This window comes from Ptiloglossa arizonensis, chromosome 2 (genome assembly GCF_051014685.1).
Source record: "Ptiloglossa arizonensis isolate GNS036 chromosome 2, iyPtiAriz1_principal, whole genome shotgun sequence".
NCBI lineage: Eukaryota > Metazoa > Arthropoda > Insecta > Hymenoptera > Colletidae > Ptiloglossa > Ptiloglossa arizonensis.
In genome coordinates, this window is record NC_135049.1 from 11,471,274 (window position 1) to 11,498,152 (window position 26,879).

Genomic DNA, 26,879 nt, shown 5'->3' on the forward strand with positions numbered 1-26,879 from the left:
GTATAATTTGGTTAGAATTTTATAATTTTTAATTTGAAAATTTTCTAATTAAATCGGTAAAAAATGTCACGTGAAAGAAAGGGTTTAGTTTTGGAAGATACCAGTGGTATACTGGATAGAAACATGTATTGGGTAAATCGAATCATTAAAAGTGATAGCGAGGACATTAATTTTGATTCCACGTTAATATTAAATCGAATTACGTCAATTGCAATTTATATAAACTGAAAGCCTAGAAATAAGAAAAGTAAAACATATTTTATAGGTGTATACTGCATTTGAAACAAATGCATTCTCCTAATAATTGCTTCGGTAGATTGTAGTTATTCTTTGTAACATTTACAGTGTTTCATATCGATTGTAATAAATTATTGATATAAAATACTTTTGCCTCGTATGTATAAATAGTTTGATTCTAAAATGAAAATTTATATAAAAGAAAACAATTCAATGTTTTTATGAGTAATCTTTTTACGAAAAATAGTATTTTTTACTTTCATAGATAATATAACTGATCCATTCTAATGGACACATTTGGTTCGAGTTTCTTTAGTATTAATTGGACTGGTTTGTTACGCACGGTTGTCAATTAAATGTCAACACAAGGAGTTAAAGTTTACGAATGTTCTGAAACGAAAAGCAATAATTTGGGTTAGGTCCGAGAAAAATATCATAAAAATATTAATATATAATAAATTCGTGTTTTTTTAGATCGAGCATGTTTCTCTTTCAAATGACAAAATGGAAAGCGCCAACTGATTTGAAAGCGGAATAAGTAGCGATTTTTCTACTAATAATGTTTGAACTTAGAACATTGAAAATAGTGCGAGCTACTATTACATTACGTTCTAGAACACTAGGTATCAGAAAATCATTTTTCTTACCGGAATTAAAATATATTTAAATATATGAGATTCTTACAGTCATTTTTTTCTCTACAATATATTACGAATAAAAAGAAATTATATACCAATAATTTACTCGATCTTTTAGTCAGTAAATAAATAATCTAATTCTATCATACGTGATATTTTATTTAAAAAAATGTCTGTAAAAGCTTGCAGTACTGTTATCTGTTGATTTGCATCGTGACCCGAGCAAGTGTCACGATATTATTCGTTATTACATATTTCCATGAAAATATTATTCTCTCCGTTCGATAAAATATTTTCGAATAAAAACATATAGAAACTAAACGTGAATTTTGAAGAAACGATAATCTGGTATTCAGTTTGTTAACATACATCGAGATCATTGAAATCGGTTAAGTAGTTTCGGTTAAACTGATCGAATGTATTAGTAGCGGAAAATAATTTGAATAACAATTGAATACGATAAAACACTTACAGGTAGTCCAGAGTCCCCCCTTTCTCCCTTTGTGCCTGGTTCTCCCTGTGCACCCTGTAAGTATGAAGGAACATAACGAACATTGTGCTCTATGCAATAACAATTTAAATAATACCGTTAAGCTTGCAACCAGCTTAATTTACGCCTGAATGATGAAATCGTGACGTGGGGCGTAGAAATTGAGGATCCGAAAATCATAAATATAACGTATGATTAAACGGGTCACCCCGAGGATTGCTCACCTTCATGCCGTCTAATCCTGTTGGTCCCTGAAAGGTAGAGGAAACCGTGTCAGATTCGTCGATGTCACCTGACGATTAATCAAAATCGAGTACGTCGACTCAACGGTAATTTTATTATTAAGGAATTTTATTAGACGCCCTTTGCATCGTCATTCACAGCAATGTTGTATTCTGCCAAGCTCCGCTATGATTTTATATAATTTTTATATCGATTCCATTGAGAAAATATAGTTTTGTACACACGGAATAAACCGAACCGTTGTTCTCTTTAAACGAACGTTTCTAATTCCGGTTAAAAATTGTAACGAAACCAGGTGCTTGCGCAACGTTGTTCCGTGTAACGAATTTCACGCGAGAAGAAACGTTTACCCACGATTTTTCAAAGTTTTCTTCTTCTTTCTCTCTCTCTTGTCTCGTATCGACGAGTTCACGTTTGGAAAAATATATTCGATACTGTTCTAAGAAAACGATACTGAAATTCTGTCGTAAGAAAAGCCAAGACGCGTTCTTGATCTTTCGAGAATCGTTCGAGGTAAACGTTCTTCGCTCGGAGAAATTTCTCGATCGACGTTCCGACGTAAAAAAAAAACAGGAAAAAAAAAAAACGAAGAACAATCGAAAGTTTCCATTCAGAATGGGACGTCGTTGTGCGCAGTTCGTTCGTGAGCGAGGCAAGAATACAACTGATGGGCGTTAGGCAAAGGAGAAGACAAAGAGGGAGCTTAATTGAATTCAAGAGAAAAAAAAAAAAAAACGATGGCGTAACGATCCAACAATTACGTTACCGTCGTGGTTGCAGCAAATTAACACGTGTTAATTCCTCTCTCATGAATCGTGTTAACATCGATTTATGCCGCGATAGGTGCAGAAGACACACGGACAGAACGAAGATGAAAATAAGAAGTACAAGGAGTTATGTAAATAAGTGGTTAACAATGATCGTCGGATCGCAGCCTGAGGCAAAATGCAAAGCGGTATGTCCACTACGAGGTGTGTGTGAAGCGTTAAAAATTTCGAAGGGCATCGTATAGAAGCAAAGGACACAGGCACATGCACATTCTGTTTATTAATTGGGACAATGTAAAACAAAATCGTTAGAGTCAAAGTATTCATATACGCAGTTTACGTCGTCGTATTCTTCTCTGCAATTTTCTCTTGTGAATTACCAAGGCGCGCCGCTTTTACAATCAATACACACATACGCACGCACGAAATAAATCTCAAATATATATACATACATATATACTCTATATACGTATATATATGCTCTTCCGCATACCATTTATGCTCGTTTATGTCATGCATGCATAATATGTGTACACACACGCACACACTCACCCGTATGTGTATGCATACGTATGTAACAAATACATACGTATACATTGAATTACACACGCGCATACGTTGTATCATCTCGACCGAGAATCAACTATTTTTCGTTTCTCATCAATTCTGTATACGTATATGCACGTGTATAGATAGCTATCCAATGTATTTTGGGTGCTCGCGCTCGCAAATATACCGTATGCCTCATTCGCAATTAACTTTACCATTAAGTGAGCTTCAACGATACCGAGAGCTCCACGCTTTCGCTCGTCCCGTTATCCTATTAAAAACTATTCGCAATTAGCCTACGTTCTTAGATTTAGGGTATAAACAGGGAAAAGGGAGCTATCGCGCTTTTCGTCCGAGGCAAATAAAACACGTCGTTAACACGCCGTTTGTTTCTTTTCTTTTCTTTCTTTTCTTTTCTTTTTTTTTTTTTCACGGTGTCGGTATTATTCTACACTGTACAATTCCGTAAATCCTCGCACCCGATCGTGCGAATGTGAAACGACACTTTGCATGTTTGCAAGTGACTAGGGGGTTGGGGTCAAGGGGGGGCCAGGGGTCGCAAAAACAAGGATATACTCGCTTGCAATTTGCAGATAGTCGAACGCGGCTCGAACGTATCTCCAACTGCGAGCAATGTTGCATTTCGGATCTGGGTGTCTCGTATCTATCTTTCACTTATTCGTATTAGAACCTGCATTCTTTTTTTTTCTTTTTTTTCTCGCAATACTGGAACTTATCTCCCGAGTTAGCCATTAGGACTTCTCTCAAGTCCACGGTTCGGTTCCTCGGCGACATTTCTGTCGGATACATTAATAGAAACTTGCGTGTCGCCGTTTTACCGTGAACGTTCTATAGTAAGCAATATACACTCGTTTGGGGGAAAAAAGAAAGAATCAAATCAAAGTCCGCGAGAAAGACGTAAGCGTTATATAAAAAGCACGCGCGTCGTGTTGCCGCGCCATTTGTTTCTTCTTGCGCGCTGTCGAGAAGCTCTTCGAACGCTATAACGAATAACTGCTGCCAGTTGGAACGAATTTTAAGGTTCGGTTTATGAATCGTTGCTACACCACGAGGTACTAGAATTAATTGTAGCGTTTAATAAATAATTCCTCCTCTAGGTAACTCGAAGTTGGTCAGCTTTAGTAAAAGGAACCATGCGATAACATTGTTTCAATACAGTAAGGTGTAACGAGATTTAAGAATGTTAATTCAAAAGCATGTACCACCTTGTACGGATTAATGATTAAATTTGTAGCTTCAACGGCGATCTCAGTGCGATTCGTGCGAAATTTTACGAAATATTTTCCGAAGCTTCTTTCTTTTCGTTTACGACGAACCTTTTTACACCGGAGAAACGAATCCGTGGAAAAAGTTTGTGCATGCTTGTTTTCTTTTTTTTTTCTTCCTTGTAAAAGAATATTAACCGTGACGTGGAGAACTTGAATCATTCAAGAATGTACTATAAGCGAGACTCGTTACAATATTTAGCGAAGCGCAATAATGGAACGAGTCGGAACAAGAAGCTTGGATAAATCGATGAAATAAATAGCTTAAATTCTAGTCGCAAAACAGGCAAGTTCAAAGCACTCGCGCGTCTAATAATACTTTGCAAATGTTAATACAGTCGGATGGAGTATCTGCGGCGCGAAAGAATATTAAATAAATGTCAATATTTATACGACGTGTTTCAGAATTACGGATACAAACTGTACAGGCTGGTAGAATTCATCGAAAGAAACAAACAAATCTTTGCCAATTCTGCGAAATAACCGTTTTCAAGATATCGAACATTATTTTTCAAGCAATAATAAATCGACTAAGAAAAATTGGGACCGTTACCCGAAACTTGGGGCAAGTAGCGATTTTCATCTCGTGGAAGGCGAGCGCACTATATCTCGATGGCTAAGAATCGTTAAAAATTGTATTTTTCGTTATAACTTCACGAGAGTGTTATCGATAAACCGACGAGATTCTCTAACGAAAATCGAGCTCGAAAATTAATATTCGAAGGTCCACGTATTTGCGTCATTCAAAACTGTTTTACTTTACGCGCGATTAAAAGTAATCCGAAGAAGATTGTGTTTGATTTCCATTAAGCAAAAAAAAAAAAAATCATATCGTGAAAACGTAACGAAAAGTGTAAAAAATTGTTAATTCCATGAACGTTTGAAATTTCATCCGGTAATCGAATCACCGTTGGCGGCCAGCCGCTGAAGAAACATAATCGGTGTAGGGATTCCGATATTCGAATCCGGAGTAAAAATGATCGCTCGAAAGCGGGAATCTCTGTACTTAAAAATGCAATGTGTAACGCGTTCGTTTCGTTCGTTTTGGCGTAATCGTGAGTGTCGTTTTCGGCCGATATTCCGCGAAGATCGAGTTGTATGTTAAACGATCGTGTATACATTTGAAACGGTTAAATTTCCAGACGTGACGTCAAGATTTTCCTTGTTTCTTCGAATGTGCTCCGTCAGCCTTGAGATCCGTACACGTTCCAATTGTTTCGTAAATAGAAAATCTGCCCGATCTTCGCTCTCTTGTTAATCGAAGTACACCGCATTCGAGGCTTAATAATTACCAGGCCGACGAGAGATTGCAATCTCGATCGCGTGGAATAATCGGCAATTCCACGAAGTTACCGATCGATTGCCGGGGACCACGCCTGGGCTACTTTTCGTTACACGAATCTCGTTTCGTAGGGAACCTTTCGATCGTCCGTAACGTGTGCGCGCGAAACATCGTACGAACTGAAACGTGGAGGCGAAACGAATATATAAAAAAAAAGAAAAAAAAAAATAGAATCATGGTGAACGATCGGGGGTCGTTACTACGCGCGAGGAATGCTACGAGCGAATCGTCCTTTAAGTACGATGCAGTGAGTCGTAACTTGAAGAAAAAGTAGCGAAAACTACAGCGGCGAGGGGAGGGGTTAGGGAGGTCGTTTCGAAAGAAATTATCGCGGAAGAGATAAAAAGTTGTGAAACGATGAGCAAACGAAACAACGAAAGGGGCACGAAAGATGAGGTTACGGGGCTCCGTGATCAAAATTACGTTAAGGGATGAACGAAACTAGCGAAATACACTGAGAAAAAATGTACCCGCGTGAACTATAAATGTTCTTAAGTTTATAATTAAGTAACAACTAGGTTCTGCGTAACAACACCCTATCGGGTATCTCGAAAACTTCTACGGGTAGCAATGAGAACCAGGGATTGAAAACAATTATGGTATTGTTTCTGATTCTTGGAAACCGTTACGATCAACTCTCGTTCGGGGTGACCGTTCCAAAGAACTGGAAAAAGAACGAGTACAATCGTTTACGTTATAATCGTTTACGTTTGTTGGTTCTTTGCAACGGTCATTCCAAATGACGGTTCTTGGTAACCGTCACGCCAAGAACCTTTGCACAACGGTTCGAAACAGTTACTCGTGGAAGAGTTTCAACCTCTGATCAAAACTGCTCTGTCCTGTGAACGACGAATACTTCTAGACGTACGTCCGAAACTTCGATTCTATCGTCCTCTAGCATATTTGAAGAATGTTCGAATGAGAAATTTTCTCGCTGCGGCGCGTTACAATCCGCAGCGCCAGTTCGAGGTTGTTATTTCAATTAACATTCTTTTCTCAGTGTACATAGATATATGATTACACAGGCAGACATATAGAATATGTTAACAGGACGGATGGTAGTGCGATACATCCGCTAAATATTATGTTGGATAAATAAGTATACAACACCGATGTAATGCGTATGTGCAATTCGATATTGAAAAAAGCATCGAATGATTTACTCGTACACATTAAGATTTATGGAAGACACTTGTTTCTCCCGAAACTTCACCCTTGTCACACATTAACACAAAAACCACGTGTCGAAATTAAACAATTATTCCTTTCCGTTTGCGATACTTTTGCACGGCAAGCGTGCCAACTATATAATATAAGTACATTCGTCTTAATTATTTAAAACCAATACACATGTAAGACGCGATTCGTTTGTTTCTCTTTCATTTTTTTTTCTTTTTCTTTTTTTTTTCGTTTTCTTTTTCTCTCTCTTTAAATCCGATTCGTTCGAGTAACGAATAAACTTCTCTCTACGTTAAAAACTGTCCCTTAGTACCAGGTATTGCGTGCGAGAATGATATCACAACGATGTCTGTAATCTTCGCAACGGACGGTCTTTCTGACTCTCTATCGTCGTTTAACGTCGAAATATCGTTAGTAGCCTCCTCGATCGATAACAAGCGACGACGAAGCTATTAAATCCATTAACCGATAGTTTGGAGAGTCCGCGGTCCGAGATAATTGCTCGTAAGCGATTTACTAACATTCATTCTCGCAATTACATCTTATCGAATAAACGTTAACGATATGACTGTGAACGCCGCCACGTACGGAACGTTGGACAACTTTCGACGAGTTATCAACACGAACGGATATTCCTTCGAGGTATTTGCATTTTACTTGCACGGTTGTCTCTCGTGTCGTTTCTCTACGATCTTTTATGCGTGCGCTGCTCGACGATTATCGAACGACGATCGTTCGTTTACGTAACAGTAAACGATACGTTAGAACATATTTTGAGAGGCAATCAGGGATCTCGCTGTGGATACGAAGAAGTACGACGCCATGTCGAAAAAGCGACAATTGATTACACTGGTCGTTAGTGAATGGCTATCAATGATTCAGCAGCGAGGCCAAATAACGATGACGTTAGGAGCGAGAGGTCCGCGTTCTTACCATGACACCAGGTTTCCCGGAATCCCCGGGTTTTCCGGATTCTCCTCTGAGTCCCATGGGGCCCTGTAAATAAACAAATACCTGGAATCAGTGATTCGACTACAACGTCACGTGAACATATAGTGGGATGAACGAGTGCAGATGAATTTATTAGCTTGTCCCATAAGCAATGCGGATTTATCGTGAATCGTGTAACGTTGGAATGAAAATGAACGCGACGGTACATTTGTCTATCCGACGTGAACGATAATGCCCTTTTCTTGGTGTCATAGCGTCGAACAGTGTACAGTAATTCCCGTTTTCAAGCGACAAATTCTCGAATACGGGGTAGGTAGCAATTTTTGTCTCACATCTGAGCAGAACTCGGTCTTGTTATCTCGACGAGGGAAGTGAAAGGGTAACAATACCGAGAGCGAGCGAGATAGAGCAACAGCGATCGAGACTCGCATTACATACATCCAGTGTTTGGAAATTCGATCTTGAATGTGTATCTTATCGCTTGCGGTCAAAACTCGACACTGACGTCAAATAAGGATCGTTACGAATTGTTCAAATATTTTTTAATCTACGATTCGAGTCATCTTCGGTACAATATTGTATATTGGAAATCTAAAATAAATTGTACGAGAAATAAACGATTAGAAAGAGGAACGTACCGAGTGAAGAAAATTCGAAAAAATAGGCGAAGAAAGGTTATCGTAACAATTTTAAGTTTTATTCCCATTACACGGGGATAATTTCGTTAGTTTGAATCGGGATTAAAAATTGCCACTCGAAAACAAGAATTACCGTATAATGAAAAATTCTATTTGAATCGCTGATGTGTTTGCACGTGGAACGATTCTCTGGCAACTAAGGTCGCAAGGTTTAACACTAAATATTTCGTACAGAATTGTGCAAAGTACTAAGCGAATACCACTGTGAAATGTTTTTTTTCATTGGAAATACAAATATGTACATACACAAAGGTGAATAAACATCAATTTGAATATTCAATTAAACGATATCTAATTTATTATAAAATTTTCTAACGTGCAGCTCAGAAAACGATTATCGAACGACGATCGTCCATTTATGTACAGCAAACTATTTTCCAGTTCAATTTAGATAATATTCTATATATTATTGATATTAAAGGAATATTGTTTCGATTTTCCAACGCAAAATAATACAAATAAATACTGCCCTTTCTATGTGTACTACCTACTACCCAAAGACTCATCTACGTATCACTTAAATAGAAGATGCTCGTCTAATATGTGGTATAATGACTTAGCAGTGCCTTTGAAAATCGGCCTTTACTTAAGCGCCTTAATGATGTTCCGCACCGCATATTACGTAAGGATGACCATGGTTTTATTACCCAATGAAAGATATTTTCAGTCATGCTTCTTGAACTGTGCAAGATATGAGAAAATGATATAAGCAAACAATAAGCATTGTTACTACATTCAAAAAGGGAGGGTGTAACATCTTGGTTCTATGAAATCCGAGAATGGTGTTTTGCATACTGTAAGTACGGTTTTATCAAACCGTAAAACGTTAAGAATAAAATTTTCTCGTTATTTCTAATACTTTCCGAGAAGATAGCTTCAAAGACCTCTTTCACATGGTTATGTGAACTTTAAGCACACAAGAGACGGATATGCAGACATAGGAAAGCTGTGCATCGGTATATCACAGCGGGTGTTCCAGGAAATTTCCCACTCTTGTTTTACAGCTACTGATACTAACGTATGCACGCAACGTGTAGCCTGGATGCAGAGTTTTAAGGGATACCATGAGCTAATGACTCGACTACTAGCGACGTCGTGTATGCCTTAATTGCGTGTCTCTTAGACAAGACGCTACCCTGACCAATAGATTACACTTTCTGTACCTAGTCCTGCCATAAGTTCTGTTACAAGTATCGGTGCAAGCTTCACGAAAGATGGAACATTATCATTTCTAACTACTCAGAATTTATTTGCACGATTAATAACGAGAGAAAAATAATCGTATATTTCAAAATGATCATTTTCTGCTGCGATGCAAACTTGAAAGATGACCATGTCCCTAGGTTATTTCAGAATCCACTTTCGTCAGAACGTTCTTCAAGCTGTCAAAATTTGCATAAAGAGTCCAGCACAGATTATGTTTTCTAGCCCTGAGCACAAATCTGGGCTATTAAAGGATCAGGTCTACAATTAAAGTGAAGTCTAGGACATTCTTTCGTAACCACTCTTGCCTTGTTTTTGCTTTGTTGGGTATGAAGAAGTCTTGTTGAAAAACCTTTCGTTGCCTTTGGAAGAGAATTTTATTTAAGGCTTTTACTAGCCCTCTCCCAGATTCTTTTGATAAACATTGGCCCTGGTTTTAACGCCTTTCTCACAGAAATAAAATCTCTTACTTATGAACGATTATAAACTGTGGTACTGAAGCATAGCACGAGGATGAACGTTCCCCAAAAAAGTGCATCTGAAATAATTTACGGACGTTATTTCTTTTGTTTGCAAGTTTGTATTACTGCAAAAGGTAGCCATTTTGCACAATATTGTACAATGCATTATTTTTCTCTTGTTGCTGTGTAAATATATTCAGATTAGACAGTAAGTAGAAAAATTGTAACATTTCTTATTTTCGTACAATTGGGCTATTCTTCCCAATATCCCAATACTTGTACAATAGATGTAACATAATTTATGACGGGACTATGTATATCTTAATTACCCGTAGACATTTACTAAAGAAGCGTTTAAAGTTTTGTCAAACAAGACCCACTTTCGTTACAAATTTAAATATTTTATCTCTACGCTGTAAGTTCACGAGCCAATGGTTATCGGCTGTTATCACGTATGCGTGATTTGATGCTTTTGGTTGTTATATCAGCCATCCACTCGAGTTATTCCGTTATCCGTTCAACGTAAAGTTGAAGTGCGTGTAAATGAAACCACGTGACTGCGACAGAGCCCTGTGCTGTCACATGAAAGCGACTATCGAAGAAGTATGTACAGGCACTGTGTATCCAGCTCTCGAGTGCTCGTGCAACGAGGCATTCCTAACCTCAACGCTGGCATTTCATATGCCCATATAAAAGAAGTCTGCTACTTTGCGTGACGTTCTTACTCGATCGATCGTTAAGAAAAAATTATCTACTTGCACGCTTCTGTATCTATTAAAAAAGGAAAAAAAAAACTAGTATTGCTTATGGGACGATCTAATAAAGTTTTCGTTTCGTTAAAAATTTTGCTCTTTCTTTCTATTCATAAAATCGATGATTTATGTATTTTGCAGCTGTGTAGCGTGTACCTTTCGTTCACATATACCTTCTCCATTTTCTCGTTATGTACTTGTTGTTCTGACAACAAAGTATAATTGTTATTACTGTCGCTGGGAAGTAAGTACGCGTTCGGCACGTTTCAGACAGTGTCTCTTTCGAGTGTTAACGATTAAATTAGAAATAAATCGAATTCATTAATGTCTGAATTGTTCCGCATTTAATTTGTTCGACATATTCGTTCCCTGGCACCTCGCCGCGTTTAATAACAGATAATGGACCTAACCTACAAACCCAATCTTTGGAGGAAAATACGTACGGGCAGTCCCATTGGACCAGGATCTCCTTTGGCACCCTTCTCTCCCTGCAACGTAAAAGGAGAACGTATACTTAAAAATGTGCCTTACTGCGCCTCGTAACACGTTATTTTCATTACCTTCGTCGAGATTATATTGGAAAATGTCTGCGTTTAATAAATTCGATAAAACGTACATGATACTTCAAATCAAATCAAGTCTTAGGCAGCGTTTTCAAACGCTATATGTCATTTCGATTGAATTGCAATTAATGTGTAATGCGACGAAACGCATAATCGTTTATAGTAAGGAGAACACGTATTACAGGAAACGTGGTTTATCATAAAAAAAAAAAAAAAAGAAAAGCTTTGTAATAAACGGTGATTACTGACAGGATCGCCTTTGGCGCCATCGTGTCCTCGATCGCCCTTGATGCCAGGTGGACCCTGCAGTCCAGGAGTACCAGATGGACCGGGTGGTCCCGGTGGGCCCATTATCTGTGAACATTTAATAAAACAACATTGAACATCAAGTACAATTTTATTTATCCTTAATGTGTTCTTCCGTTCGATTATACACTCAAGGTCTTCGAAGCAAAAATATCCCAGAAGTATGGGACTTTTTTTCTTCTTTTTTCTAATACAACGAAAAGACTAAGTGGAATACAGGAGCATTCCATTGTACGTATTAGAGTAGTTTTAATTACAGAGAAAAAATATATATATTGTTTCTCTTGTACGTACAGAATCGTGAATGTGCAATTGGAACAATTTTGGAAACTCTCGATTGAACGTTAAATGCAATCGAATAATAACATGTATGTACATATTCTAGCTTAGAGTATACAATGTGTGCATTCATCGTTTTGGTATATGGTTAGAAACAAAACAATACATTCAATGCACGTCTTTACTCAGAAAGTTAATATTTTCACGATTCTGACGTATGGTGTGTCAATATGAGAGAACGCGATGGGTCGAGAAAGACCCGTGTAAAACACTAGGATTAAATGGTGCATCGTTCGGTGAATAAGAATCGAATGCAATGGAAACGTCAAACGGCCCTTCTACTCACCACTTCGCCGGCATTTACTTCGAATGTACCGTCACCCTGTAACAAAATGGTCGTATTAACGGTAAATTTTATCGCGTCGTCTCTGACCGTGGATGAAACGATTCTCGACAACGAGTATACTACAAAGAAACGTAGATAAAACACACGTACCTGCCTTCGTCTGAGCTTTTTGTATTTCTGTCGGTGGAAGCCCGATGTCATGTCATGCAAAGAAATAGATTTTATCGTCAAATCGTTGGAATACGTGTTGTTAAAATAGCGTGTTCCGTTCGGTTCTCGATTCCAAAGCAATCGACGCGACAACACACACAATATATACTTATCGTGCATTGAAACCGAGGACCTGGAATCACTCGTAGGGAAAATTGATGGATATTCAACAACCCTTACATTCAACAGTCCGGCTCTCTACGTAACAATCGACTATATCCTTCCTTTGCCATTGAATGTAAATAATAGAGGAAGGGATTCGATATGATGGGTTTCAATATCCTATCTGTTGAAAGTAAAGTATTGCTGGGAAATCAACTCACCGACTCGCCTTTCTCTCCTTTTTCACCCTTCAAACCCGGGTAGCCCTGTTTATCGAAGAACATGCGTGACATTATACATTGGTTGAATCGAATTCACGCGCAATGATCGTACAAATGACGCTTCTTGAGCAATTTACATACCGGAGGACCAGGCAAGCCTGGTGGCCCCATAAGTCCCGGAGGTCCGATATCACCGTATTCACCTTTCTCACCTTTAGGCCCAGATGCGCCCTGAACAAAAGTGTCGCGACGAATTTACGTAACATCTAACGTATCGGTGAAATAATTCTAATTACTTTGATCGCGATCGAATTTAACGATCATCTCGTTATCGTGCTACGAATTTTAGGAACGGAATTAACGTTTAGGTTGGAGGGTATGAAACGTTCTTTTTTTAAAAATTTCTACAATTACGTAAGTGTCTTATGTTATCGGATAACTGCTTCGTTGTTCCGGAATGAACGAATCCAATTTTGAAACGAATCACCGATTATACTTTGAACATTAATTTGTCTTTATCGAACACTGTTAGCTTTGGTGCTCGTTCAGATACGTGAAAGTAGTTAACAGATACAGAAGAAAGAAATAGTTGAAGTATTAAATGAATTTCAAAATGATTCGAACGATTCAAGATATGCTGGAGTGATTGTTGACAATTGTTAGGAAAACGTAATAGGTTGCTCAATATGTTTCGTCGTTCGATAAGAAATGGAGCTACTAGGTTCGTCGTTATAGTTTTCTAAAAATGGTACTACTGTTTGATGAACATGTGTGAAGTTTCATGTAGATCTGTCGACTCATTCTTACATTTACAGTTGTTCAAACTTGAAGTGTCGTAGTATTTCTTTTTTCAATAGAAAAAACGATAAAACTTATCGAACAACCTAATGTATACCCGTACATAGAAATGTACCTAGTCCTCTCATAAATTTTGTTACAAGTATTTGGCCATTATAAAAGACAAATAAGAAATATTATTCTTAACGAAACAAAACTGATTTCTACAGTTGATATAAAAAAAAGTGGTATTTTTTTAAAATGGTCACCTTTCGAGTTATCCAAATTTTTTTCAAAGTTTTACAGGCTATTTTCGCTAAATCTGACCATAGCTTATAATTGTTCATCTGGTCTAGCAAGAGGTCAGTGATTGTTTTGTGTGGAGTATTTCATTGAGTTGTGACGTATCTATTTCTGTGAGAAAGACGTTAAAACCAGGAGTATAGTTTACTAAAAAGATGTGCTAGAAGAATTGATAAACCTCTAGGTATAGATTCTTTTTCAATGACAAAGATGGCTTTTGTAACAAGCTTCGTCCCAGCTTATAACACAAAAACAACTCGAGAGAAATATATGAAACAAAGGTCCGGAATTCATTTTACTCGAAGATTTGATCTTCTGCTAGCCTAGATTTGAATCCTCTTAATTATAAATTGTCGTCAGAGTTGGAAAACATGACCTACAAGACACCCTATAACAATTTTGTAAGCCTAAAGAATTTCCTGACGAAAGTAGTTGCTGAAATAGCCTTGGGAACCAAACGTATTATAGTCAGCGATTGGTCGCGTCATTTTTAAGCCTGCATCACTGCAAAAGGTGGCCATTTTGAATAATACTATTATTCTTCGCTTCTTAACAACTGTGCAAATAGATTCTAAATCGTTAAAAAGGATATAGTAGACAATTATTATACAACATGCTTGTAACAGAATTCGTTGCTAGTTTAGGACTAGGTATTTATATTTCGGATAAATTGTGTTAACAAATTTTACGATAAAGTTATTTTTCTGCCTGAGTATCAATACCAGATACAAAAGTCATTGGTAAATTTAATCAATGAAAGCGAGTTTATTTTGAGGAATAATATGCAAAGAAGGATATTTCGTTTTCAAACAAAGGTAAGTGTTTGGGCAAAAACTATTTAGAAGTGAAATCGACGTAGAACATATGCGCCCAATTAAGAAATAACGATTCTACGTCCACTATCGATAAAAGTATGCTGTTGAAATGAGCCAGTATCCTCCAGGCGTTCATATATTATTTCGATCCTTTTTCTATTTGGGAGTCGTCTATTAGGTAAACGTTCCACGTATAAACTTCTGACAAAACAGCATTGCAGTTGGCTGAACCGTATATTAAATGCATATGTGCAATTTGCATAGTCTGCCATTATCACTTCAAATAGAAACTACCACACAAGCGCATTAGAAATGTTAGGCACGTACTGCTCTTATCCAGAAAGTAGACTGAAGTGATTCTAGGAATATTATGAAAGTGTTTGCAACAGGTCAGTAAGGTCACACGCGAGGTATAAGCGTTTAGGTATAAAGCGCTATTAAATAGTTGAGCGGAAATAGTTACGGTAGCTCGCGAGGGAAGTTAGGGAACCAGGAAATTCGGAAAATTTTGAAACATCTGCAAGTACGGTGGTTCGTCTGTAATGCAAAACCATTTTCTTGTCAGCGGTAAAAAAATGTGGATTTCATCAAACGTTGTATCTTTTTCTTGTAACTACAACATTCGATACAAATAATTGATGGAAAATTATCAAACAATAATACCTTTTCAAGCATTTTCTATTTTAGTCCTTCTTGGCAAAGGTATGTATGCGATATTATTCAATCTATAAACTAACCAGTAAACTATAAAGAGAACCATACCACAAAGTAAAAAATATTAGAATAGTTGCGCGTAAGATAACATTTATACGAACGAATTATTGAATAATTTATATCTTCCAAGTTATTTCTAGCACTATTTTGCACAATTGCTTCTGTGCACAGTTGAGTAAAAAGAAAACTAACGAAACTCATAAATTGATTACATTTATAAAAAGTGGTTACGGAAAAGTATTTTTGCATAAATTTACAAACTTAAAAAACTGAACTGTAAGAGCTGGTGGTTGGTCTAACTAGAAAGGCACGATATTTTCGATAATTATTTCTATGTAAATTTTATAGAAATAAAATATATGCAACTTTTCTCGTCGTTTGACAGGTATTTCGCGACAAAGAAACATCTGCGTTTTATTCAAGGAATAATTTCAACCTCCGAAACCGTATTACGGCGCCAACGAAAAATGGTTTTGCGTTACAGATGAACCACTTTACTTGCGCATAACAAATTTTATGAATGTCTGAGTTCCCTAACTTCTCTTGGCAGTTTGTAATGAGAATTACCGAAGTACGAAAATATCTTTAATTTGGAAACAAGGTTAAATACGTTAATTTCGTGCGCCAAACTCATCCCTAAAGTTGTGCCCATGTTTTGATACTCCCTATATAATCTTAATACACGAGTTTATTGTAAGCGTAATAATATTTAGAAAGTTTTAGTTCGACTTGTATATGTTTAGCTATTATTTTTTTTTTTTTTATTGCAAGTATTCAAGTACTTGCGTGAGTCACTGTACCTTTCGAACGCATTTAAAAGGACGAATTTACATTAATGAATAATTTATGAATTTTTATGTATTAAAGATGATGATAGGAGAACTTAGTGAATTAGAATATGAAATTTTATCGCTTTTTTTTATGACTCTTATTTTTAGAAGGACTTTTTATGTTTTAAGTAATTCGATCACTTTTTTCTTAAGGAAGAACAAGCATTTAAATGTCAGCAGATTTTCGTACAAGTAGCATTTGAATCGTTGTAAATCAGGCACTATGGTAAATGTTCGATTGTTTTATGAAAATTAATAAATTTCTAAAATAATTATCTGATCATTATTTGACAATCTGAAATGAAGCTCAAATTAGCAAAGAAGAAAATATTTCATCAGACACCTAAATAGTAATACAGGTTTGGTACTTTTGGCTAATTTATGAAAATTCTTTACTGAACGTAAATTTTCATCGAATAAAGAAACAATAGATGCAACGATTATTTTGCAGATTTGGATGAATCGAATCATAAGCAGGGTACAACGATCAAATGCATTAATTTTAAGAGTGAAATGAAACTGAGATTGTAAAATAAGAAGAAAGATATACACTTTTTCTACATAAACTCTCAAACTATCCCTTTGCTTTTTTTTGAAATTTTAAAAATAAAAAGTATAAATTTTGACGAACTCTACGAATCCTTAAACAAACTTATTCGATTTTGATAGAAAAGAACGTTTAATGTGCACCAACCTAACATACGATCCTATTGCATTGATCGATTACATACAGTATAAAGAGAAGGTTAATAAAAACGTTACGTACAGAGTGATGCATACGAAAAATTTATCCAAAGTCTTGAAATGTCTTCCATTAAATCTCTTATAGTTTGTTTTCGATTGAAATGCAACGAGATAAATTATATCCGTGACGTAGCACAATTTACGCGTTACTCTGATTCGTGAAACATCGAAATGCAACTCGAGACTGTTACAAAATTATTGTCGGGTGTAGCGATACAATAAAATGCATCAATGATAAGTGATTCAGTATAAACAGATTATTCTGTGGCGTAGTTTCCACGCACAGTTTACTTACTGGCAGTCCTGGGGGACCTTGGATACCAGCTTCTCCATCCGTTCCGTTGAGGCCAGGTGCGCCGGGAAGTCCTTGTTCTCCTCTTAGTCCTGAAAGTACGAATTTCTACTAGTAGAAATAAATTGCACAAGTTCGACACTTCCACGCAATCAATAGTTTTTACTGACGCGCAGACAGGAGATTCGATAGTTACTAAAGTATCTTTCCTTCCTTCCTATCATTCGACCCCCTTTTTCTTTTCGTTGTGTCATTCATACGCTCGCACTCTTATTTCAGCCATTCGAAACAGTTCTCATCGTTAATGGAACCACGACGATGAATTCGAAGATGCCGAACAGACCGGTAACACCGATGAGCAATATATCTCGTTGCGACGTTTCGAGAAAAATCCGAGATGTCTCGAATGGGGTACACAATCGACAACAAATCGTTCATACACATCCAATCGTTATCGGGAACATTGAATGAAAGTTTCGTTCGAATTCGGTGGGAAATTGATAATAGTTTCGTAAAAGAAAAAGAAAAAAAAAAAAAGAAAAAGAAAAAAAAAATACGCAAGAGGTTTGTTTTCTCAGAAACGGTTTTCAGGTATACGAGTGAAAAAAATCTATCGGGTCAGGAAAGACACCATTGCAACCGCTGCTTTGTAACGGCGGGGAGGGGTAGGTTCGTTCATCGTCATCCTTTTTCTCGAATTTCGCAGAAGAATGGCTCGTGGAAATCTACCTGGTGAGCCCGTGTCTCCCTTGGTGCCTTTATCGCCTCGGTAACCCCGTTCACCGGGGTCACCCTTTGGACCCTGTAGGCCGGGTGGGCCTCTCATCAATGCCACACCGCTTTCACCCTTGAAACCCTATAATGCAACACTGTAAGGTCAGATCCAACCAGGTCCTCCATCTTCGTTCAATCGTTTTGAAAAAAATTTTTCCTCTCACGACGAAGCGTTAATTTGCTTTATTTGTTTCCTCAGGAAGGAGGGAGAGAAGGAGAGGATTGGTTTTATCGGATACTATATCTTTGTCCCACGAACGATTTTGGCACACCTCTATGCACCACGTGCCATCAGCTACGGCAAAGCGTTTCGAATTCTGTTCAATGATGTTGCGCAACAAAACGGAACTGCCCGCTCTGTGCCAAAATCGCTCGATTCGGCTACGCTACAATTAAAATACGAAATCTATACACAATAATTAACACTTAATCGACAACACGAAAAAAAAAAAGAAGAAAAAAAGTTCTACTACTTAATGTCGCATGCAATTGACGACAACGGGAGCGCTTGTTAGTGGGATCAAATTTAGTAGAAACTGGAAGCTATCAGAATTTTCTCATTTTCTTTTAACACGTGTTTGTAGATTACAGGATATTCGAGAAATATGTTTGGAAACTTAGGGTATACAATACTCGTTAAACCGAATGAAAGATTGGTTGTCGGTGTTCGTAACGATTTTTCGATTTTCTATGTAATATTTCAACGCAAAGATTAGCTTTCCGTTGTTAACCGTTGCTTTTCATTTCATATATCCTTATCAAAATTTGAATCGTTGTAACGAATGCATTTTTTTCTATCTTTAGCACACCGTATTTCTTTTCTTTACGAAAACATATTTTTTAACTTTCAGATTCTCATAAACGATAATGCAGTGTTCTTCGGAATAGGGAACGCGACACCTAACGGAGGAAATGTGTTTAATGCAAAAAAATATGAATAACTTGAACATTACTTTTTATTAATACTTTGACTACCAATTATATCTTTCTCGTATCGTTTTAAATATATCATTTATCTTGTTTACTTTCACCTCCGTTCCTAAATTTCGATCGAAGAAAATTATTCAAATATATTATCCGCTTTTGCATCATTTTTTGTTTCTTATTACATTAGTTGCAATACATAACGAAGTAAATATTATACATTCGTCAAATACGGGAGTTTTGCAAATATTTAATTTGGCTAAAGACTTTCCATAAATAATTTGTAACGTACGACGAATAAAAAAGCTAATCGATTAAAATTGGTAAAACCAACTTAATTTTGAATTAATTGAACTGAATATGAATATTTTTGGTCTGTAAATATCGGGTACAAAAGTCCATCTTTATTTAAGGGTATCTTTCGAAAACTTTGAAAACCACTGCACTAATACTATACTTTATCCAAGTTACTAATGTATCATTGTATAATGAAACGTATTGTATTTTATGCAGTACTATCTTAACATGTTTTAACGTGTTTAAACTCGATAGCGACTACAGTAAATCCTGAGAAGGCGCCGCCTACTATAATTTGTATTATAATTTCACGAAAGGTAGGGTCGATACACTAGTTGAAATGTGCCATGTTTTTTCGATGAAACATAAAACTCAAAGATGGTTGGTTACTCGATTTTATAATTTAGCGGAAGTTTGTGGAGTAGCAACGAAAGTAATTTGGATAAATATATATATCCTGATTAGCACAAAACGAACGAAAATTCACAACCGAAATTGTTCGCTTATATAATGAACATTCACGAAAAGTAATACCTTGCGCAGATTGAATATTTCAATTTTTTGTTAAATTTTTGTTAGAGAAAACTTATTTGAAATAAATGTGTTTTTTGTACAAATAAAATTTCATTTTATCCAAGAGACTCCAAGTTACATCATAAAGGTTACAGTATTCGAATGGAATAATAATTAACAATTATCAATTGTAATATTGACAGAATACAACTCTAAATTATATTTATTTACTTCATAATATAACGTTAATATCACCTTTCGGATATTAAACGCGTCACTGATACCACGAGAATCGAAAATCCGAAAATTTAAACGCCGACAATATTGTAAGCATTTCGTACCCAGTTTAACGAGTATTACACGTCTTCAGTGTTTGTAAACATTTTTTTTTAACAACCTGTACATCTACAATTTAAACACTGCAATCGTAATTATATACTATTAATAGGTCGAATAGCCGTTATCTGTAGATCTAGTCTATCGTCCTTTGGATATTCCCTTCGCTCGACTATCATGCAAACATCGATTTATGCTTGCAACGTTGTTCATGAATAGGTTCACTATCTTTTGAGGATGGTAGTCTCGCAATCAATACAGTTATAATCGTATCGTTGTCGAACAATATAAAACGTTTCTTTCGGTTTCCGTATTTCCCGTACCGAATAAGTTACAAAAAACGTCAAAGTACTGAAATCGACTTGTTAACGCTACGAGGACTTTGAAAACATTATATATATATAATAAATATATAGGAAAACAAAAGAAGAGTCGGTTTCGTTATTTGATGCAAATTTGTGTCGTGCAACGATCAAGAGACAGAAGATAAGAAAAGAACGAATTAGAAAAGGATTGTAACATTGACATAAAAAAAATTACAAAAAAAAAAAAAAAAAAAAAAATAGATATCTGTATTCCGCGTGAATCTGCGGGCGTATAACGCAATGTGGTACAAAGACGAATCGACAATAAAGCTACATACTTGTTGAGGGGCTGTTTGATACTTACGCGACAATCGCAGGCTTGCATCGATCACCGGTGGATAAAGTTGCGAGAGCCTCAAAGCCAGGAGTAGTAGTTATTAGTTATTAATTATTTGAACCGACACACAGGGAAGAAGTAATGTGGTGTTACTTGCTACATTAAACACAAATTAGTTACACAAGCTACGTACACTATGCTAAATACTACTGACTAAAGTAAGCGATCAGTCTCTCTCTCTCTCTTCCTCTCTAGTTCTCTCTCTCCCTCTCTATCTCTCTCTTTTTCCCACACTCTCTGTCTGCTCACACCGTCTCTTTTTCCCCCATACTCTCTCTCTCTCTCTCTCTCTCTTCGTTTTTCTCGCTCTCTCGCTCTGACTAAAAATCACGCAATCGTTATTAAAAAAATGGACAGACACAATTAGCCGAATTACTCCAACTCTGCAACATAGGAACTAGATAGAGGCATTATACAAGGGGCGCTGCAAACTTACTAGACGTTGACATTGCAAGCTACGCAAGTAATGATCCTTGACAAGTGAAATCGTTATTCGCGCCAAGGACTCCAATATACTTGAAAAGATTCGAACTGAAAGTGTCTCTCGCTCTTCGTTCGTCGGACAGGCGTTAAGTTTGCCTTGGTACCACCGAGGAACTTACGAGTCGTCGGAGGTTCTCTCACTCTCTTTTAGCGACTCGAGGATATCATTCGTACGAAAGTCCCTAGTGGTTATCAGAGAGTCTTGTCGGCGTTGAGGATCGTGGAGCCAGGTGTCCCGATTTTGCTTTATTTCCCCGACTATTTACACTTTAAACGACGATGTGTGTACACGCGGACGGACTCTATCGGGGGTTGGGTGGGTGGGTGGGGCGGTGGTATCCTCGGCCGCTCACGACGACTTAATTAACGAGTTAAATGGCGGCGATCCGTTCGTGAACACAACGCCAACGCCAACAATAACGGAAGACGTTTTCGTCTCTGACTGTGCCATGTTTGCAAATGTCCTCGAAAAACCGATCGTTCGTTAGATCTGCGAATATACTTACGGTTAGACCTTAAAGTAAAGAACACGTTAAACGGCGGTGAGTTGAGTTAGCTTTTTTTTCTTTTTTTTTTTAAGTAATGGTTACGAATGTTCAGTGCGCAGGTGTGTAACGTGACCGTATCCGACAGATGAGAGCTAGCCTCTCGCCTCTTCCGCGAGGAACAACACCTTAATAATCGCGCGTCTATTCTCCGCGACACAAATGCAGTCCCTCGAGGAGTAAAATGTACCGGGTGAGGCGTCGAGTAATCGAATCGCGTACGTGTTATTTGCTGCCACCAACGTTTTGTTTTTTCTCTTTTCTTTTTTTTTTCTTTCGTTTTTTTCTTTCAGCGACCGGACAATCGTCGTTTTCGCGGTATTTGTTCCATTTGCGTACGAATCAGCCTCGAAACGACGATGCCAGGATTTTAGAGAGTGTTCCATCCGCGACGAGACAGAACAAACGTTAACATCATCGTCGTATGAAAATTTAACGAACGATCCCGATCATTTTTACACGTCCGCGAGCAATTCTGGGTGGCGTTCACTCGAGTACACTTCGTGTATACTTGGACGTCCGAGTTTGATGTTTCTTCACACTTCCAGATCGTATCTGTCTCGAACACGGCAAGAACATTCTCCATCAATCATCGTCGAAACGACAATGCAATTTAACGGCTACTTGTTCTACTTCGCTAAATGAAAAGAAGCAGGTGACCGTACCATGCGTGCCGCATGCTCCCGTGCTTACGTGATCGAATCATGCATATGTGCGTCCTCGTGATTTCTACGCAGACGTCTCGAGGTCTGAATAACGGGTCGTGTCATCGAAGGACCGGTGTGTAGTTACGAGACACTGGAGAGAGTACTTCAAATTTTCATCCCGAGCTTCTCGGTACCGGTAACGAATGAGATTCTCGAAAATTCGGTACGATCCTCCGATCGAATATGGAAAAACGTAAACGAGCGAATAAACGGAATCGAGAACGGTACACAAAGGGAGGAAAGAGCGTAAAAACAAAAAAAAAAGAAAAAAAAAAACTGAACGCTTCGATTGTGCAAATAAAAGTAAAAGGAAAAGAAAAATAGTAAAAGACTCGATACGAGGTAGCCAAGAACAGAGAGAGAGAAAAAAAAAAAACAACAGAAAACTCGAACGGGATAAAGTCGTGTCGGGGCTCGTGGAACGTGTAAAGCGAAGTCTGCTCGGTAGAGTACACAGGAATCGGAGAGAAAAAAGATAAGGATCGTCTGTCGAACGACGATGATTAAGCGGTACGTTGGAACTCGACGACGTCGATCGTCGCGTTGCTCGAGAAAACCAAAAATATATCGAAATGCCCAGCCAGATGCATGCGTCTCTTTGCCCGAGAAAAGCGTCCAAACGTTACTACCGTGCATTACATATCACAGTGGAGAGTTTCGATTCGATGGGAACTGTGGAAATGGTTGTTGAACGTGAGCCGATGAAGGAGAACGGGGAACGAGGACACGCGAGATATAGACCAGGATGATTCTTTTTTTTTCCTTTCCGAGCGTCGATGGAAAGTTGGTCGATTCTATGGGTGGTTGTTAGGACGGAATGGTTTGTACGGTCGATTTGGTCGGTGGTCATTCGCCGGAGGACCTCGCTGAAGCTTACCTTCTTCCCTGGCTTTCCCCGGGCACCCTTCTCTCCCGGCAGCCCGGGTGGTCCCGTCGGACCCAGCTCCCCCTGGGGCCCTGCGTGCGTGTACATCACGTGCATAAAATAAAACATGACATTCGTTCGTTCGTTCGCACACGCACTCTCGCTCTCGCGTTAAATTACGCGCACAGGCAGAACGTAATCATTTTACCAGAAATTTGATTTCTCTGGAAAACTCGTTTCAATGCGCTCGAAACGCATCTGAACGTACCGGCGAAGGACAATGTACGAAAACGAGGTTAGGTTTAGCTACGCCATCTTTGGATGTTATATTCTATTCGGTTGCTCGGAAAGGCATTTCGTTTTTCAAAATGGAGAATGTATAATTTAATAAAATGTTTATACGTGTTTCATTTTCACTAAAAAAAACAAAACGACTTTTCGAACAACCCAATATATTCTATTTTGAGACATTTTCGTGTATATTACGGTTGCCTAATATAAATGTTTAACCCTTGGATGCATAGTTCTTTTTTTAAGTTGTAAATAATATTGAACACATTATTTTATTCGTTACTATAAGTTAAAGAAATGAATTAAAATTGACAAAAATATATTGTCGAAATGCAACGGTATGAATGAAACCACATGCCTTTAAAGGTTAAGAATAATTATACAAAGAAAGTGTTACGTAACGTACATTTGTACATTCCAAGGAACGAGGGAATAATAGTTACACGACACGCGACGAAGATTGGAATAAACATGCCTAAAGGTCTGAATGTTATAGCGAGTACAACTACTACTTTTTGTATATCGAGTTTCGTCGTACCCAAACTGTATATCAATGTTTATTTTTAGACAATTTTTTCTGTTACTTTACGCTTTTATCACGTTATCTCCATAATAACGTTTTGCATTGCCCGATAATGTCACTTTCTTTAAACAACGAATATGCAATAATACATGTGTGTGAATATATTATACGTTTCCAACTATGTAAATGTTTCGAAGGTTTTCGAATTTTATTAACTGTATTTGATTAATCACAATTACTGTTACAATTATAACTATGTATTTGTAACTATTCTATAATTACACATGGCAGTTACAATTATTAGTCAACAAAAATTGTATTTGAAAATTACAATGGTTAATCAACAGCAATTACCATTGGCAATTATAATTTAAATTGTAATCAATACGAATTACATTTAGCAGTTACAATTGTAATTGTAATCAGCTACAGTTATAATTTGACAATTATAATTCTATATATAGTTAATAGAAATTATATTTAGCTGTTATAATTGCAATTATAGTCACCAGCATTTAACGATTAGAATAATTACAAATTGTAATTAGAATAATTGATTAGGTAAACAATTTTAGTTACAATTGATTGTACTCAACTCTCAGTACACTTTACTTGATTTTGAAGTTATTATTGAGGGAATAATTCAAAAATGAAAGGTCTAGCAAAACGGAGAATAATATAATTGAGTTGTTACTGAGGAGTAACAATTGATAATAGGTTCGAACAAGTATATCCGGACTTTACAATATACAATATCTGTACATTTGACAAGTATATCTGAACTTTACAATATACAATATCTGTACATTTCTTCATATAACACGAAGAATATGTTTCGTGGTATCGAAAACTGCATTGTGAAAAGCTTTATACGCCGTACAAAAGGTGAAGATAAATTGTTCGATATAAAAATGAAAACTTCAATAATTTTTTATATAGAAGCAATTGCACTAACTGTAAAAACGTGTGTTATTGTATTTGGATTTACGTTTAGCATGCCATATTAACGTGGTTTATCGCGTTACACGGGGATGGTCGCAATTTTTTCACCGCGTTATGGGAAACCATGTTATACGATGGTTTATTTTATGTATATGAACATTTTTGGTTATGTTAGAACTTAATCGCGCGTTTAATAACTTTACTTTTTCTATAAATACTTGAAACTATTTCGTTGCTATTTGTTTATAACTATAAAAATATAAGTTTTATAACGTTCTCGTTTTGTTAGCATTTTCACAGACTGTAGACGATGTTTTGAATATTTACTTTGAAAATAGACCGCAATCCAAAGACGATAAGGATAAAATACATTAATTAGGTGAGTTATTCTTGTTACGACAATACGATCTTTAAGCATGTTCAATCTATTTTTCTCATCACATGTTGATAAAATAACTATTATTTTCTGATTTTCTAAATTGTACCATGAAATATACATTATGTAAACAATTTTTTATTCCGACGAGTACTAAAAGTAGCCATTTTCGTATATTGTCCTATGCCGACGTCAAAAGTGACCGATTTGTTTTAACTAAATAATTTATAAACAATGCTAATATAATTGTTATTTAGAATTTTTATAGAATGCTGTGCAACCGACTTAAATCGATTACAAAATGTTTGAAAAGAATTTTCCAAGTGATAACATTTGCTTTAATCAGTGTCAACTTTTTAATAATCTTTGAAAAATGAATTATAAACTTATATTGATCGAATCAAATTCTATATGCGATTCTTTGACAAATATAGTACGTGAAGCATATGTATGTGGGTCATTCCACGTTAAATCAATCACTCTTTAGACTCGATGTCAGTATTTTTGATAAAATTGAAGTACGGTCTGTTTATGTCTGTAAAGCTGAAGTATGTCTGCGGATTAATTATCGCAAGTGATATCTATTAAGTAATTAACACTGAAATATTTTCAAAGTGTAAGCGAATATTGACAAAACTAAAATAAAAGTGACATTTTCGAAAATGACCAGTTGTAGTCAGTGACTATCACATAATCAATGTTACAGTATCTTTGTAATTTAGCATGATCTGTGTTTAAAATAAAGATTAACAAATTTGAAATCAGCAAAATGATGAACAAAACTATGTCGATGTTATCAAAATCTCTAATATCAAGTGAAGAAAGTGATCGATTTATCGTGGAATAGTCTATCTGAAAATGCTAGATTGTATTATACATTATTTTACTATTATAACCTCTAATGCTACCTATAATACTTAAACTTAATACAAATGTATATTGTGGAGTTTCAGTATGTATTTTTATCAAATCAGTCTGAATTGACAGGAGTAATTATAAATTAGTAGACCTTTTGTCTTAGTGTGTCCCAGATTCAAAATGACAATATTATTTTGTTTAAATCTTGTTATCGTGCCTTTGTCTAAAATCATGTCATTTGTATTCCGTATTCAATCAGGGAATCAGAGTTGTGGATTCGTACAATTTATGTATATTTAATAATACGAATATTTTTCAAGAAATTGTTGGAATAATTATTCAGCCGAATAATTTATTTTTACGTTGTTTGTATATATTTTTTGTATTCAAGTAATTCGATATCAAGTACTTACAATTAGTAGGAAGTAACAAAAGATATCGATCT

The 26,879-nt window shown here is 36.6% G+C and overlaps 1 protein-coding gene across 12 annotated transcripts in view; it reads right to left on the bottom strand.

Moving 5' to 3' along the window:
- LOC143143536 (uncharacterized) overlaps positions 1-26,879 on the bottom strand; it is a 297,264-nt gene that overhangs the window by 10,748 nt on the left and 259,637 nt on the right. For 10 of the 12 annotated variants that reach the window (XM_076304898.1, XM_076304895.1, XM_076304894.1 and 7 more), the window contains 12 exons: positions 23,457-23,536; positions 18,028-18,154; positions 17,302-17,390; positions 12,965-13,054; positions 12,824-12,868; positions 12,441-12,467; positions 12,291-12,326; positions 11,609-11,713; positions 11,240-11,284; positions 7,665-7,727; positions 1,590-1,616; positions 1,348-1,401 (listed from right to left, as the gene is read on the bottom strand). In XM_076304898.1, coding sequence (XP_076161013.1) covers positions 1,348-1,401; positions 1,590-1,616; positions 7,665-7,727; positions 11,240-11,284; positions 11,609-11,713; positions 12,291-12,326; positions 12,441-12,467; positions 12,824-12,868; positions 12,965-13,054; positions 17,302-17,390; positions 18,028-18,154; positions 23,457-23,536 — 788 coding nt within the window. Of the gene's footprint in view, positions 1-564; positions 628-1,347; positions 1,402-1,589; positions 1,617-7,664; positions 7,728-11,239; positions 11,285-11,608; positions 11,714-12,290; positions 12,327-12,440; positions 12,468-12,823; positions 12,869-12,964; positions 13,055-17,301; positions 17,391-18,027; positions 18,155-23,456; positions 23,537-26,879 lie in introns of those variants that run through there. The other 2 variants (XM_076304901.1, XM_076304899.1) reach the window with 2 other exon arrangements.